We start from the raw sequence: 16800 nt of genomic DNA, 5'->3' as shown, positions 1-16800 counted from the left end.
GTTGATACTAGTCCTCCCATGGACCGTGGATTCGTTATCGAACCTGAATTCGTTGTCACCTCACCTGTCTCGATCATCCTATTACCATTACTCGTAGCCTCTGGTAGTGTCCACATTATAAATAACGGCTGATAAATATCGGCTACATTCGTGACGGTAAAGTAAGTAAAAGTTCATCAAACGCCCCAAAATGCCAACCTGACTCCGACATATATATACATACATGTTTTCTTATATTTCCCGGTACAATTTATTATTGATTGGTGATAAAATGGTTTGTCAGTTTATCATTTGTATCATATTAGTTCATAAGTTTCTGAGAGAGGGCCTCTCTTAGTATTCTGCCGCCATTTTCTTCATCAGTTCTGCGTTTTACATTCCAGAGATTGTATCAAGGCAAAATGTCGTCCGCAAGTGGTGATGAAAGTGAGATCACTTTAAATGAACCCGGTAAGATGATATTTCTGAAAGAAACTGTATCCAACATGACATAATATTGTTATTCATTTATATTTTTATACATTTACATAAAACGAAACAAAAATATTAATACACCCGGCAGCTGAGCAAAGACTTGCGAACCGCCATTAAACGAATGGCGTCTCGCACACGCATCTAACGTAAATATTTCATTCAAATTTTGCATTTTTTTAAATATTTTTATTTTTTTTAGTACGACGTACGAGATCTAGCCGTGCACGTAAAACTACTGTGGTAGCGAAAAAATCTCCCGTAAAGAAACTTCTAGCAAGAGCTACACGTTCTCCGAAAAAAGTGCAAGAGATCGAAGAAGTGGAGGTGCGTAAATTCCATAATACTGCAGATAGTTCTAGCAATCATCAATGTATGTAATCGACATTTTATTCAATAGAGGTAACTAATTGCAATTTTTCAGGAGGAGGTGCCTGTATTACAAGAAGAAGTTGTAATGGAAAGCATTCCAGAGAATGGGGTGCAAAGATTTGGTGACATTATCATTGAACAGCATAATGAAGAAGATTCTTCTATGTTACATTTGGAATTGGAAGATTCTAGTGATACTACTATTCATGAAATTAATATGAATCAGAGTGTACAAATAGAAGTTCAAGAAAATGTACCTGATTTAGAAACATCTACATCTCAAATTGTAAATAATACATAATATTTTGTTCTTTTAAGTCATATATACCAGAATTTTACCTCGGAGGAATTATGTTTTATTTTTACTTTAGGATCATTCTAATACAGTATCAGATTGTATGATCATAGAAGAAAGTAGTATGGATAAAGTTGATATGTTGAATGAACGCGAACAAATGGATATGGAAGGACAAGATATTAGTAATGATGAAACAAATCAACGTGTATTAATAGATTTCCAAGAAGTTATGAATGATGATGGGGAAACAATAACACAAGTAACAGAAATCTTAGAAACAGAGGAAATTGAATCTGAAACTGTTATAAATGAAGGTACTGGAATTGAAGTTATGGAGGTAGATAGTCAACAAGAAACATCAGAAAGTATAGAAAATATTACGGAAAAAACTGTGCCTGATTATGATATGACAGGAATGGTGGAGATGACAGAAACAACAGAGGGTGATATGGAATGTTTACCTGAGAATGCTATTAAGAAAACAGAACCCGATACAGAAGCTGTATCTGAAGACGAATTGCCTACTGAAGCTGCAACAAAGGTATTTTATTATCAAAACAATAAAGAGTAAATATACATTTTTTTGTATCTATTTGTATATATACATATGTGTATCTGCAGTATATAATATTTTATCATTAACATATAGGAACCTGAAACAGAAGCAGTATCTGATGAAGAATTGCCAGCAGCAGCTCCTGCAGATTTAGGAGAAACTGAATCAGTTTCTGAAGATGAATTGCCATTAGACAGTGAAAAGAAGAAGAAAAGTGGAACAAAGACAATGAGTAAAACCCTGGAAAAGAAGAATAAAATAGAAGGAACAAGTAAGCGCAAAGAAGAAAATGTTTACTTAACAAACATTTTTATTTTGTACTTAAATCTTTTTACCTTGTGCGACGTTCACTTTTACAGATAAACGTAAGTTAAATGCAGAAGGAGAGTATGATCCTAGTTCACCAACATCTGAAAATAATGACGAAACACCAGCAAAAAAAGTTGCGCTTTCAACGGAAGCAGATCCAGGGGACAATAAACAAGAAACTAAACCAGCATCACCAAAGAAAAAGACCTTACCGGAATTAGAAAAATACTGGAAAGCTGTTAATGAAGATCCATCAGATTTCACGGGATGGACATATCTTCTTCAGTATGTCGATCAAGAGGTAATTCGAAAAGCAAAAAATATATATATTGTCAAAATTATATCAAAATCATCCGTAATACTTGTTTATCATACAGAATGATGCTGAAGCTGCACGTGAGGCTTATGCGAAATTTTTGGAGCGTTATCCATATTGCTACGGTTACTGGAGAAAGTTTGCAGATTACGAGAAGAAGAAAGGCAACCCCGAAAATGTCCAAAGGGTGAGTCAATTCGTTTACCATATCTATTAGGTCTATTTCTCATTATGATATCATTTAATTAACGCAATCTAATGAAAATAGCTCGAGTTAGGAAGACGCGTGGGCAGTGTGCACGCACGTAAATATGGTTTTCCCTTCCAACAGCCTAGCACGTCTTGCGGCACCTATACGACTCTCTCCGTTTACCAAATAGCTAGTTACTTAATTATTCTGCGATATCTACAATATTATTGCGTATATTAATGTTTTACTTATACCGTTATATCAATATTCTACATATGATACGTAAGTCAAGCGAAGGCTAGTTGTTTCAATTTGCGATATTATCGTGCAAGAAATTGTGTGTAATATTTACTGTAAGCATTTGTACACATAGCTTACTACAGAAAGTATTGTAACTTAAGCATAAGATGCGGTACCTTACTTAATGTAAGTAAGATTGGGTTGGGTGTTAAATCAAAGTCAGAAACAAAGACTTAGGACGTGAACATGCCAGAGAGGGAGCAAGAAAAAGTGGCGGAAGACACAGAGGCACCCAGATCGGAACACTCCTTGACTTTAAGGTGAATGCACAATGCTCTGCAATCTCTGTGTTAATTAAATCTCTTTATTTACAGTACGCGTATGATATGTGAGTATACGTTGCTAAAAAACTGTAATGCTTATCGAAAGCTAAAAAAAACAAAAAACAAAAAAGAAATAGGTATAAGTCTACCCACCACCAGCCCAATCATTTGTAAATCGTTCTAAGTGTGATTGCAAACCATTACTACAGGTATTCGACCAAGGTTTGAAAGCCATTTCGCTCAGTGTCGACCTTTGGCTTCATTACATCAATCACTGCAAAACCGTCTATGAAAAAGATGAAGAAAAACTACGAGAACAATACGAAAGAGCTATTGAGGCATGTGGTCTTGAATTCAGGTACAAATTGGTTTCTATTTTATATATATGCTTACCTACTTGGATACTTATAATATTCTTTTTTGTTAAGATCTGATCGTCTTTGGGAAAGCTATATAAAGTGGGAATTGGAGGGCAAACGTCTAAGCAGAGTAACAGCATTATATGATCGCCTATTATGTACTCCAACACTTGGTTATATTTCTCATTTCGATGCATTTCAAGAATTCGTCTCTTCAAACTTACCCAATCGTATTTTAAATGTTGACGATTTTCTTGCATTGCGTGCTGAAGTGAAAGCTCTTTTGAAGTCGGATGACAGTACTTCTACTTCAGCAGCAGATGATGCACCACCTGGAGAAGAACCGCCGCCACATGAACTTCCACCAACTGATGAGGAGACCCGTGCTATTAGAGAAAAAATCATTAGTAGTAGACGTAAAATGCACAAAGCTAATATTAATGCAGTTGCTGCAAGATGGTCATATGAGGAAGGTGTAAGTATGCATATTATATAATTTAGTGTAGCATTTATTACTTAATATTTAATCTCCATTCATAGATTAAGAGGCCATATTTCCACGTTAAACCTTTAGAACGATGTCAATTAAAAAATTGGAAAGAATATTTAGACTTTGAAATTGAACAAAAAGATCAGAATCGGATAATCATCTTATTTGAAAGATGTTTAATAGCGTGTGCTTTATATGATGAGTTCTGGATGAGAGTAAGTTTTATTTATTTTTCTCTAATTGAAAAAATCTCTACATTGAATGCTTTAAATATTTTTTAATTTCTTCATAGTTCGTTCGTTATCTGGAATCTTTGAAAGGTGATAATGTGGAAAAAATTAGAGATGTATATACGAGAGCTTGTATGGTGCATCACCCGAAGAAACCAAATTTACATCTACAATGGGCAACATTTGAAGAGGGTCAGGGCAATTTTGAGAAGGCAGCAAATATATTGGAAAATATTGATAATGTAATACCAAATATGTTACAAGTGGCATATCGAAGAATAAATTTGGAGCGTAGAAGAGGAGATTTAGATAAAGCTTGTACATTGTATGAAAATTATATTAGCAATAGTAAGAATAGAACCATTGCGAATAATATTGTAGTAAAATATGCACGATTTTTGTGTAAAGTAAAGAGTGATGTGGATAAAGCAATTAAAGTATTATTGAAGGTATGTTCATGTGAATTTCTGAAATACGTTTTACAAATTTGTTTTTTCTCATATGACTACATTTTATGCATTATGTAAATTATACATTTTTAGGCAACAGAAAAAGATAAAGATAATCCAAGGCTTTATTTACAATTGATTGATTTGGGAATGCAAAGGACTCCTGTTGATACTCAAGAAATTGTAGGATATATGGATATGTTTATAGAACGAGAACACGCGGATCTTGAACAAAGAGTACTTTTTGCACAACGTAAAGTAGAATTTCTCGAAGATTTTAGTCCAGATATTCGACAAGTGTTAAAAGCGCATGAGCAATTTCAAAAATGTATTAAACAAGCAAAGGAACGGAAAAAGACGAAGAATGACGACACAAAAACGTAAGTATTATTTTTATAAAAAAGGTGTTTAAACTGTCCTCAATTAAATGTATTAAATAATTTTAATTTTATGTTCTGCAGAGATACTTCTCCTCCAAAGAAAGTTAAAACTGGAGATCAATCTAATGTACCACCTCCGCCTTCTGTAAGTTCGCAATCATCATACCAATACAGCAGCGGCCCAAGTGGACCATATCAGTCACAACAACAATTTCAAAGTGGTCAATACGGTGGTCAAGGCGGATATCAACAGGGTTATCAACAGTATCCACCTCCTTCCGATCCGAACTATGCCAATTATCAGAATTGGCAATATGGACAAGGAGGGCCACAGGCATACGGACCGTACAATCAATGGGGATCTTACAATTACTATTAGAGGATAATACAAAATTTGTCTTGTATCAGCTTTCATTGCGTTGTTGTATCTACTGTACATTTTATAATTATTTTTTCATCTGAGGATGAGATAAAAAAAGAAAATTGTTTCAAGTTCCAATGACACATCAGTAACCTGACACGAATAATAGTAATAAATGTCGTACTGATGCTTCTTTCAACAATTCTTTGCATGAAATTCTTTCTTAATATATTTTAAATAATAGCACAGAAAATTGTACGCGAAAGTGCAGGAAATACTAAAGAATTTTCAACTGATGTTGAATATATTATTACAAACATAACATGATACAGGTAGTTGATAAAGATTGCCATACAGTATGAACACAAAGTACATTATGTGAGATATTTCCCAACTACACTATCTGCATTGAATTTGTATAATGCAATATTATGTTTAATTTTATTCCGTGACATTATATTATTTTTTCAACAGAAAAGCAGCAATTCATAAATGTTACCTATACATTGTAATAAGTATTTTTTTCGCGTACTTAGTTTATAATATCATAGATTTTTTTGCTGATGTGCGTTGAACGTATCGCTTAATAAAATTAAGATATACATGTAAATGGAAAGATAGATATTTGAATATTTTACAAATGCTACGTAAGCGCACTTTATGAGATATTCACGGAATAAATATTGTTAACATTTGTCAGTACATTTTGATAAATAATAAATTAAAGAACAGACTATGTTTCTACAACATATTTAGTTATAGAAATTATGGTTGGAATCCTATTTTCATGTTTGCATATGTTATAATTTCGTATTTGTAACTAGAATCCGAATTTTGTCGTGAATCGGCATAGATGTCATATATATTAACCCTTTGCGGACGGGACGGTTCGAATTTAACCGTACCGTGGGACCGAGCTGCTGCCGCGATAGTCATTTAAAATTGCCAGCGCACATTTCTGCTTAGACGTGCTTTTCGTTCATAAATGTTAAATTCTAGACATATGTACATGCACAGATTCTCCACAGGATAAATAAAATAACACACATATGAATCTTTTGGTTCTATCAGTTGTTTTCGCCAAACGCATATATGAGTTCCTCGGCCAAATTGATGGCTTACGCATAATGCATACATGCGGCAGTAGTCCGCAAGGGGTTAACACGTTCAGTGTGAAATCGATACATGTATTGAGGAAGAGGAATCTCTTCAGTAACGATGTCAATGTATCGATATCATTTTTTTTATTATGTATATTTTTCAACAGTCTGACTTGTATTCTAGCCATTTTTTAAGAAAAACCAAATGAAAAAATTGTTTCCAATCTTTTTCAATATAAAATATAGAGATCGCAGAAATCCTTTCGCATTGAATGTGTTAAAGACATCTTTTTCCGTATGTGAAATTTTATAATTTCTAATAAATGAAATTGGAAAAGTATATGAATACCTCTGATAATAACAGTGTATTGCTTGCATTAATTTAGAATTTGAACGAAATATATTTATGACTGACAAATAAGAGAAATAAAATTTTTAATTACGTTCTGAATTGATGTTCCAATTCATTTGCTACTAAATTAACCATTACGTTTAATAAATTTTCGATATTCGAAGGTTGCCGTTATGAAGATTACTTATGCAAATTATTAAATTATAAGGAAATGTCGGATATTAAGACAAAAATATGAATATTTATAACAAATATGTTTTTTATTATGAAAACATTATTACGATTCCAAACAATTATAATTGCGAAATGCAGTTTTACTTACGAAACAAAATGCCTATGATAATCAATAAAACATGTTATAAGAAACTTTTTAAAATACAAGCAATTAACATTCATATTGCATTAGTAAAAAAAATATAATTTTTTTCAAAGAAGTTGAATATTATTATTAAAGGCATTAATTTCTTAAATATATTCGTTATGCAACTACAGCGCTTGTAGCCATTGTGTTAACCCCACAGGTACCATCTCCTCTATAAACTCTGTAATAACCACGCTCGCCCCATCGTGGGCCCCAACTATTCTTTATTATCCAATATGGTAATTCTTTATGGAAAAGAGGATATTCTGGAAAAAGATCTTATATAAAAATGTGTAAAAATTAATATATTTAAAAGATATATAAAAATGTACGTACTGCTAATGCCATATCCCACAATTAAAACGCCATGATCTAAATTTTTAGGATTGCATAAGAAGTTAAGTGGGTGTGAAACTCCTCCAAAATAAAACTGCATGGCATTGGCGTTAATTCCAACAGAAATTGGGCCGTTTTTAACTAGCCATTGTGCCATTCTCTTTTCATCTGATGTAATATTTACAGCACTGACAACTTGTACCTTAGCCTTATTTTGAAGGAAGTGGCATTTTTCATCTTTAGCATCATAAGGATAATCTGATTCTAATTCAAGACCTCCTAATCTTTCTATAGCTTTATAAGCATTTTCCATATCTCCTCCATTGCATCCTTCATCTAAAGAATCACAATCTACTAATTCCTGTTCAGATAAAGATAACAATTGATTATGTTTAATTGCGTATTGTCCTTCCACGTTTCCAGTTACAGAAAACGCCCAGCATGATCCACATTGGCCTTGATCTTTCACAGGTGTAACTACACTGTGATCGCGCCAGTCGAATTTAAGTGGTAAAGAAACATCTGCTATTTCAGCTTCAGGAAGAGGTATTTCGTTTTCGTGTTTTAGTTCAGGACGAAGACCTAAATAACGAGCTTTAAATTCTTTAGGCGTGAGATCTGCAAACATTGTAACACCATATTCAGCTGTTCCTCGTTCGAACGTCTGTAGTTCTTCAATAATTTTTAAATTTTGTTTAAATATTTTAAAACGATCTAGTTTCTCATCGGCTGAATTGTATGTTTTTCCAAATTTCTTGAGAAAAGCTTCGAATAATGTCTCATCTTTTATTTCTTCAGCTAGCTTTAACATTTTTTGATTATATCGACTACCTCGTAAAGATCGCTTTCGGCGTTTATTTGAATCACAATTGATAGTAATATCTGGAGATCCTTTATCTAACCATACCTGAGACCATATAGTAAACAAACATTCTTTAATTTCAGTTCCTTCTTTCAATTGACAACCATCTTTTTTACCTTTTGGACAGTTGCTTGTACCCAATTTGACCCTTATTTTATATAACAATCCAGATACTACTTGTTTTGAGGCATCAACAATTTCTACTATTATAGGCTCATTTGAACCTTCAGAATTTTCTGAAAATTTCCTAAGACCCTTATCTGCAAGTTCTTTAATGGTAGAATCATTAACATTTTCATTAATAGGTGCGCCTGGAAGACCTGACCTTTTCTTTCTATACATTGTGTGTGATTTATTAATCATAGAGTCTACCTTTCTTGGATAAATGATTTCTTCTTTAACTTCTTCTCTGTTTATTTCTGGATCTAATTGAGTTTGTCTTGTAGGCAAATCAAAATCTTTCAAAAATTCACCAAATTCTTTTACCTTATCTTCAAACCCTTGAGGTTTAACATCATCATCACTTCTGTTTATGGAAATTTTTAGAATAGGATGTTCTGTCACTTCTGATTGTTCTGATTCTTCTGATTTTTTAGTTGTGATATAAGTATAATTATCCAGAACATCTTTTAAATTTTCTAGAACTTCCCATTTTTCATCATTTGTTTCTGCATTGTTGGGTGTTGGTGTTACAAGTGATTCGCTGTTTAATGTTGAATAAGAATTAACATTCTCTTTAATCTCTTCATTAGCAACCATAGTGCAGTTATTCTTTACTATTTTACGGCTAGATTGCTGCCAAGGTTGTTCTTTGAATGTTACCAAGCATACCTTGACAGGAAGATTTGACTGTATAGAGCATTCTAATTGCTCTATTGCATTTTTCAAGCAGTCAGATTCTCCTATACGTAATAAAATTTGATATTGTATAATATTAGATGAAGGTGGAACAACACGAGTTACCTTGACAATATCAATTACTTTATGCTTGAAATCATTTTGTATCAATTCATCCATTGATTTTATTACTTGTTCTCCAAAAGCAACAAATCCAGGCAAATTTGGATTTAACTCATATGGACATCCTGGACAATAATTAGGACTAGAAGCTCTCATTGCTATGAATGGTCTCTCATTATGATCTCCATTCTTTTGAATTTCATGATCTAGCTCAACACTTTGATTGTTAATAATTTGCTTGTCTAAATTTTCAATAACATGATCCTGATCCTGATTATTTTCTTGTAATTGCAATGGATCATCCTGTACTGACTGAGGATACAAATACATACATTGTATAGATTCTCTTAAAACATTTATATGTCCAAGTTCGTGTTGTTTCACTTCCACAGTACATGCTTCTCGAGGACAAGGTTCTAATGCTTCTTTGCAAGTAGGAGTTAAGTCAAATGTCAGTCTGTATATTACATATGGAGATTCTTCCTGAAGGTTAAAAAGTAAACAATATTTTAAATCTAAGCTAGTACAGACAAATAATTAAAAAATTTCGATTATTATGTAATCAATACTTGATTTTTAGAAAGTTTATAGAAAACATACCAATTTTTGCGCGCTAATCAGGTTACCGCCCTTATATGTATGGTGCGTTGGAGAATCCTGATTCAATGAATTCAAGGCACTTTGAATTAAAGGCTCCGGGACATTTTGTACTGGTTTGTTAGTGGGACCAGAAGATACAAGGATTGAATTAAAGACAAATAGAAATAAAATGCGCGTTACACGCAGCAGTAAGCCTGCCATCTTACTGCATACACTGCACGATGTTGACCTCCAACTGACGCAATTGACTCTTTGGTTGAGGTTTTAAATTCCTTTATATTACTGAATTAAGAATGATAATCAATTCTTAAAACTTCCGATCGCTAAATGAAAACTTTGATTTTGATCGTTCTACTTTTTATATAAATATTTATGTGACGTAAGCGAAAATAACAGATTTCGAAAAGAACGATAAATAAAGTAACTTGTACAATATAAATAGAAATGACAGATTAGAAAGTATGTACTGGCTGGTACTTGTAATCGTTTACGTTAAAAAACATGGATTTTTCTCTTCGACTGTGAACTTATTATATATATCTTTTCCGAAGCATTTTTATTGCACCAAAGATAAGATAAACCTTATAATTTAATATGCAACTAACTGATATTCTATTAATTCTTGTAATTAACATTATAATGTAATATTAACAATAATTTCATGTGATTGTAAAATTAAAGTATTTTGTTGTTTTGTATTTCTAACTGAAAATATTTAGTAATTTAATATATAAAGTATATAGATTCGAATTTCAAAATTGGAACATTCATGATAACGTGTATATAACAATAAATATGTGGATAATGAGAAGAAACTGAGAAGAAAAAGTGTTCATAGCTTTGAATAATTTTGAATAAAATTTAACAATTTATAATTATATTTGAAAGTTTAGAATCTGGATATATAATTCAGTATGAAATATTCATGATGCAGTTAGACTCAGTTTTATGTAGTGCAGGGTGAATAATGCAAAGTATTACAAATATTTTGTAATGTCTGTATAAAATATTGAGAAAATAAGGTCAATAGTTGCTTATGTTTGTTAATTTGACACGATATTTTTTCATGTTTAAATAAAAGTTACGTGACACACACACTCTATCATACAATTTTAGATATGATATGCACTAAATAAAACATCTTGGAAATATTTCTCCATATTATTTGAAAATTGGTTATATATTTCTATGTTCAAGTTTTCGCGCCATTTTAAAAACTGATGTTAACCATTTTCAAGTTCCGGTTGTCAAAAAAGCAGCAGCTGTTTCACTGTATCGATGTGATCACCAGTGATTGCAGCAGTGTTCTCGAAAAGACAAGACATTAACCGAATTACAGGATAGTTCATTCGTGGCATATGATAAGTCCTTGATTATCATTGGTGAGCAAATATACTACTTATTTCAATACACTTTAGACGAAAGTTATATAGGTAGAAACTAACAAAGTACTACATTGCAGTGAAGTTATATCGATTTTCTACTTTACTCTAGCTATCGTTTAACTCACGTTAAAATACGTAACTTGTGTTACTAGCTTTATTGAATTTGGAATTTTATAACGACTTTTGGTTTTCTTACTCCAAAAATTTTTTCTTTCTACTTTGATATCTTATTTTGTAATACAGTAATACATATGCATTCAATTGTAGCACATAGTTACATATTTGGATCTCCACTCATATCTTTTGCATTTTTGCACAACATTATTTCTGTCAATTAATTACTCACTTATTTTTCAATTTTTTCAGACAACATTATATTAGATAAAATAGATAAAATGAAAAACATAGTTGCAGATATATATCTTTGCCTTAAAAAAAAGATCATTTAATAATTTGCATTTTTTAAGATATTGACCAATGTTTAACCTCAATTATAATGGATAATTTTGATGATGATGAGATGATGATACATTCCTACTATAGAATTACTAAAAACTTATTGAGAGATATTTGAAAATTATTATAATAATGAAATGAAAATAGATTTATACATATTATAAATAGAATTTCAACTTATTTCGATGAATTAACTTTTTTTCATTAGCACATTTGCTTGTAGTATATACATATATATATATACATTTTTATATATTGTTTTCATAACATTATGTGTTTCTATATTTCTTTCATGAATCCATATACTGAATTATGTATAAGACACATGATTCATTATATATATTTTCGATATACATTTTAACTCGAAAGTTGTTTCCTTAATACTATCGCGATATCATATTTGAAAGTCGGCATAATGAATCAGTGGTTCTCAAACCATATGAGTATCGTATTTACATCGCAATCATCATGTAATTGATTTGAATTAACATTCGTTAAGAGCTATAATTAGTCATTAGAAGAAACAAATAGTATATTATGTAAAATCTGTTATGAAAAAGTATATATTTCAATATAAAATAAATATTCCCGCGCCTGGAGTTTGCAGCTTTATAATCCGGTTTTCCTATTGGTGGTTTTCTTTGTCGACGACATTTTACCCCCACTACAAGGCAAGCGCTGTTCTGAAACTCTGCGACTGCTCGTTGCTCAGTAGCTGATTGTGAGTACTAATCTTTCAGTCGGAGAGAACGTAGCTTCGTGAATTTTTCTCAGGATTCTACCGGTTTTTTTACACTTTTATAGAAAAAAGTGTCAGTGATCATCAGGAAATTTTGTATTCCCGATTCTTCTTCAAACAAGCCAATTATAGAGTTCACTACCGGCGGAAACACCCATCGAAGACAACTTTATTGACGAGTACGGTTAGTAATAATAGCTAGACCGGTGATACTGTATATTTTTTTCCTTTGTATCTTACGTTACCACGCATTGATACGGTAGGGCATTCTGTCATTTCAATTAACCTTAATGATTATTATCTTGTATTTTTTTCACAAATTTATATTATTCGTATGGCATTCGAATTCTATAAGTAATGTATTTGACCTAGAAATTTTCTTTTCGTGACACACCAACGTAGAGAGACGACAGTCATCAATGGAAATGATGACTTTAAACCACTGCTCACCACGATTCATATTTATCATATAGATGAAAGTATTTCAAATAGCTTTGAATTCCTTGTGCAGGGAGAAAATCGGAAACCAGGCAGACGTCATTAAAGATTTACTTAATATTACAGGTTAATTAGATTTTATCGTGGATTTATTGCTTTCAAGAAACAAGTTAAGTTTAACATTTAAAGCGTGCGTTGCAGAGGAGGTTTCCATGCTTGTGTTGCATTTCATCCTTCGAGGAATGCACTACATGACGTAAAAGCGAATTTGTTCAAGAGAAAATTTAACATACATTTCATTGTAATATTTATTTCGAGAAAGAGGGATAACGTCGCATTAACATTATAGACTCTAACCGGCTATTTTATTTATTGATTTCTTAATGTCATACGTATGCGCGGTCTACTTAATGCGTACGTAAAACTTTATAAATTAATATTTTCTATTCTTTGATTTGACTGTAGAAATTCGAATTCATCGAAAAACGACAAGCATTTTCGACCAAGTAAGCTCTTGACACTTTTTCTACCGGCGTTAACAGCTGAGCGTCATTGATGAAAAACATCTGAGTTTGTGTGTGTATGATAAGAGGGCGCTGGCGCGCGCACGTACACAGATACACGTCATTTCGTGCGCGTGTGTGCGAGAAGAACGAGGGAGTATGTATGACGTCAGAATACTTGTATTTTATATTTATTCTTTGACGTAAGATGGGACTATGTAATTATAATGATGCATATTTGAGTAATCAGATGCAGAAATGCACTGAAATATCTATTTCCTTATCTACCTAATCGCCATCGCGATTATTTTTTATTCAGAACCTCTTGATTTTTCATTAAAGTTTCATAATGTGAATAACGCTCCGTATATTGGAATTTATATATTAATATTACCTGTAATGGTAGGTAAAAATTAAAACATCCATCCGAGTAGCTCGAACTTTAACATTCAAGCTTCAAGTGCATTTATATCGAGCCACTGTATTTTGTATATCTACGTAAAAATTCATATTCTTTTCCGACGAGGCATTCTGATTCGTCACTCTCGGAATTAATTCATCTATTGTTTTCTCACCAGCATCATCCATTCGATATGACTTCCTCGATACTTCCTGTCGACCTAGGGAACGTTTTCATTACACATTGACTACGTTTCGCGTTCGAGGAACGTTAGACCTCGAACCACTCTAAACAGGAAGGCGCGTGTCAAGACATTCGTGCAATACGCAAGCAACCTGTATTATATATGTATGTATATACCTGCAGGCGTGCAGATTGAAGTACGCGTCATGACATGGCCGCATTATCTTACCGGCATCCGGCACGTTGCGCTGCGCGATCGACATTTCCTACAAAGCGCATCTACATGTGTGTCCATCCTTCCACGTGATCACTAGAGATCATCATTATTCTGAGTATGACTTTCACGACCAAATATCTCTCAAGAATATGAAGCTCGTTCTCTTGGTACGCTTTGAAGGCAAATCTGGAGTTACGACATAAGTTGCAACGAATCGCAACCACGAGGCAATGCTTTTGTCTATTGTCTCGTAATTTTCTATTTTAAACCTTTATCCGATGATTTGAAACCACCTAAAGCTATTCGTCATGCTGTCAATAAGTTAAGCAATACTTATCTGAAGAATGCGAATGAGAATATACCGATCAACTCGATAGTTTTTACGTTTACGTTAGCCTAACGTTTTAATCAAAGATTCCGTTTGGGATTCATATCTTGTCATGCATGAAAGAATCTGTTCTGAAACGACGTCCAAGGATGTCGTTGGTATTGGTACGGTTTCTGAATGTACCTACGTAGCTCGAGAACATTTCCTCGGTGGTCGGTATTGATTTCTGAACACGATTTCCTTCGAATGCTCTTCATTTTTGTTTTATCGAACACCAATATCTGTTTGTTTGCGATTTGAGAGGGTATACAAGCAGCGTCCTCCAGGTCTGACTAGTCGTCCGTGATCTTGGCGAGGTGTACCGTGACCAGGAGAAGCGACGCGATACCTTTCGCCCTGGAAACGAGCCAACTTCGTCTCGAGGGCAAGGACAGCTTCAGTCAATTGATCACGCCATAATTTCTCCTACATACGTACGAAATCACCGACCACGGAGGTCGCCGTAATTTTATCACGCACGGTTTATTATACGTGTGAACTAATTTCCCAGAGATTACATAGGAATATGTATTACATCGTTAATACCTTTTCATATTCTCTTCTCTGTCTTAGCTGGTATTCATGTCTCTGTTACAACTCATTTGTCGGTAATTAAATTTACAAGTGCCAATTACTAGGCTCTCGCGCTGTCTTAATGCATTAACAAGGTGTTCCGCGCGCTTTGAATTCTACGCGAGTCTTCCTCTCAATAGGAATCTTCCCTGAATGGATCGGCTCAAAATAGACGAGGAAGATTTATTTTCGAATAATACCTTTGCATCAATTGTTCAAGAACCTTTAGCCCGGAAACCTAATATTCTGATTCAATATTCACTTCTTTCAGATAGAAATTTAACAAAGAACTTTAAAAAAAGTTATACTGACGCACTTAGTTACCGTAACCTTTGACAAAGCTTCGATGCACATGACGAAACTTTCCCCTAACCGTTGAAAGCGTTATTTACGACAGCAGGGAGATCGTTTGGAAGGCTGTCGAAATATCGTAGGGTATAAAAAAGACGCTTATTTATGGAAGCTCGTTAAGGTGGATGCATCGATGTTTGAAAACATGCTTTCGATGTTTCTCAGAGCAACCCACATACATACATCGTAGAGCTCAGCTGATCGGTTCTCGTGGTGGTACTTTGGATTGAAGAACTGGTGGGTGGTCGTCCAGGTGGTAGGTGCGCGCGGAGAAGAGTTTGCAAAAGGGGTTGGTTATAGGAGGGTTGGAGACAGGAAGCACGAAGTACGGCGTGGAGAAGGCGCGGTCGTGTGCGTCTGCGCGCGATTCGGTCGGTGGGTCGGTCGGTCGGTCGGTCGGTCGGTCGTTGGGTATTGATTTTCATAGGAGCACCGGCACACACGTAATTCCACCACGTAAACGCGTATACATGCATTCACGACTATTGACTGGTTGGCTGCTTTTGCCAAATATCTGCGTAAAATTTCACAATCGCAGATTCTCCACACGCTGAATCGACTCATTCCAGTGTTACGCCTGCGGGAGAATTGCAAAACTTTGTTGATCTTTAACCTTGCTCGTCTTGTATCGTCTTTATCGACTGTTCGTTAGCATATCTTGTGGTTCTTCTTTTCGAAAGTACGTAACTCTCCTTTATTCTGTTCTCTCATTCTCTCTTAAAAATGCATGTGTACATCTGCTGGGTATTTGTGTTTCTCGGTCCAGCATGTACACGTGACGTAAACTAAAGCAATTGACAATCGTTCGATAGAAAACAGACCTTAATTTCGTTACTGATATTTCGCAATTACCTGGATTTAATTAAGCCACCGGGTAACTCGATTATATTCATGGAGCCGTGTTCGAGGTTTTTTTAGTTAGAATGTAGAGAAGCATTTTAAGAATGGTCGTTTAATCTGTCGTTTACTCTTCAACGTTGCAGAACGTTCCAGCCCACAAACAAGGAGCTGCGCGGGCTACACAGCGAGCCAAGAGGAAGTGCGATCGTAGAAGATAGTTAAATCGTCAGGCACCCGACAAGATGCCTGCTCCGGCACCAACACAGGGTACGGTGGAGGGCGGCCCACCTCGCACCGAATTGCAGGAATTACAATTAAAGGCCGATCAAACTACAGATGAGGTAGGTGTACCCCTTGATACTTGATATTCTTTCGACGTCTTTCATAATGATTGATTCTTTCAATTGATTCATTTAGGAAATCCGTGGTATTA

General features: G+C 34.1%; 3 protein-coding genes across 12 annotated transcripts in view; 2 read left to right on the top strand and 1 right to left on the bottom strand.

Moving 5' to 3' along the window:
• The first annotated feature begins 296 nt into the window (after positions 1–296).
• LOC117238773 (pre-mRNA-processing factor 39) lies at positions 297–6398 on the top strand. Its single transcript, XM_033503950.1, has 13 exons — positions 297–450; positions 674–798; positions 896–1129; positions 1215–1682; positions 1791–1968; positions 2057–2307; positions 2384–2509; positions 3285–3433; positions 3504–3909; positions 3975–4139; positions 4217–4603; positions 4697–4983; positions 5065–6398. The coding sequence occupies exons 1-13, from the start codon at positions 402–404 to the stop codon at positions 5360–5362; spliced, it is 3123 nt and encodes a 1040-aa protein (XP_033359841.1). The 5' UTR covers positions 297–401; the 3' UTR covers positions 5363–6398.
• Positions 6399–7035: 637 nt separating this feature from the next.
• On the bottom strand, positions 7036–10265 carry LOC117238774. The gene is made up of 3 exons (XM_033503951.1): positions 9916–10265; positions 7494–9798; positions 7036–7423 (listed from the first exon to the last, which is right to left on the bottom strand). The coding sequence occupies exons 1-3, from the start codon at positions 10114–10116 to the stop codon at positions 7275–7277; spliced, it is 2655 nt and encodes an 884-aa protein (XP_033359842.1). The 5' UTR covers positions 10117–10265; the 3' UTR covers positions 7036–7274.
• An 875-nt stretch (positions 10266–11140) lies between these two features.
• The window catches only part of LOC117238797 (synaptosomal-associated protein 25), a 28768-nt gene continuing 23108 nt past the window's right edge, over positions 11141–16800 (top strand). For 4 of the 10 annotated variants that reach the window (XM_033503995.1, XM_033503994.1, XM_033503990.1 and 1 more), the window contains exons 1-2: positions 12469–12679; positions 16511–16708. In XM_033503995.1, coding sequence (XP_033359886.1) covers positions 16610–16708 — 99 coding nt within the window. In that variant the 5' untranslated portion in view covers positions 12469–12679; positions 16511–16609. Of the gene's footprint in view, positions 11298–12466; positions 12680–16063; positions 16207–16510; positions 16709–16800 lie in introns of those variants that run through there. The other 6 variants (XM_033503998.1, XM_033503991.1, XM_033503993.1 and 3 more) reach the window with 5 other exon arrangements.

This window comes from Bombus vosnesenskii, unplaced genomic scaffold (assembly GCF_011952255.1).
Source record: "Bombus vosnesenskii isolate JDL3184/JDL3185 unplaced genomic scaffold, Bvos_JDL3184-5_v1.1 scf7180000013607, whole genome shotgun sequence".
NCBI classification, from domain to species: Eukaryota; Metazoa; Arthropoda; class Insecta; order Hymenoptera; family Apidae; genus Bombus; species Bombus vosnesenskii.
The sequence above is the reverse complement of the archived record's forward strand: the minus strand, read 5'-3'. Positions and strand labels throughout refer to the sequence as shown.

Bases quoted from the DNA above. Each gene is read 5' to 3' on its own strand.
- LOC117238773 (XM_033503950.1), top strand. From the start codon at position 402: ATGTCGTCCGCAAGTGGTGATGAAAGTGAGATCACTTTAAATGAACCC. The intron at 1,130-1,214 runs GTAAATAATACA...TTTTTACTTTAG, and splicing joins AAACATCTACATCTCAAATT to GATCATTCTAATACAGTATC. The intron at 3,434-3,503 runs GTACAAATTGGT...TTTTTTGTTAAG, and splicing joins GCATGTGGTCTTGAATTCAG to ATCTGATCGTCTTTGGGAAA.
- LOC117238774 (XM_033503951.1), bottom strand. From the start codon at position 10,116: ATGGCAGGCTTACTGCTGCGTGTAACGCGCATTTTATTTCTATTTGTC. The intron at 9,799-9,915 runs GTATGTTTTCTA...TTTAACCTTCAG, and splicing joins TGATTAGCGCGCAAAAATTG to GAAGAATCTCCATATGTAAT. The intron at 7,424-7,493 runs GTACGTACATTT...ATCTTTTTCCAG, and splicing joins TGTGGGATATGGCATTAGCA to AATATCCTCTTTTCCATAAA.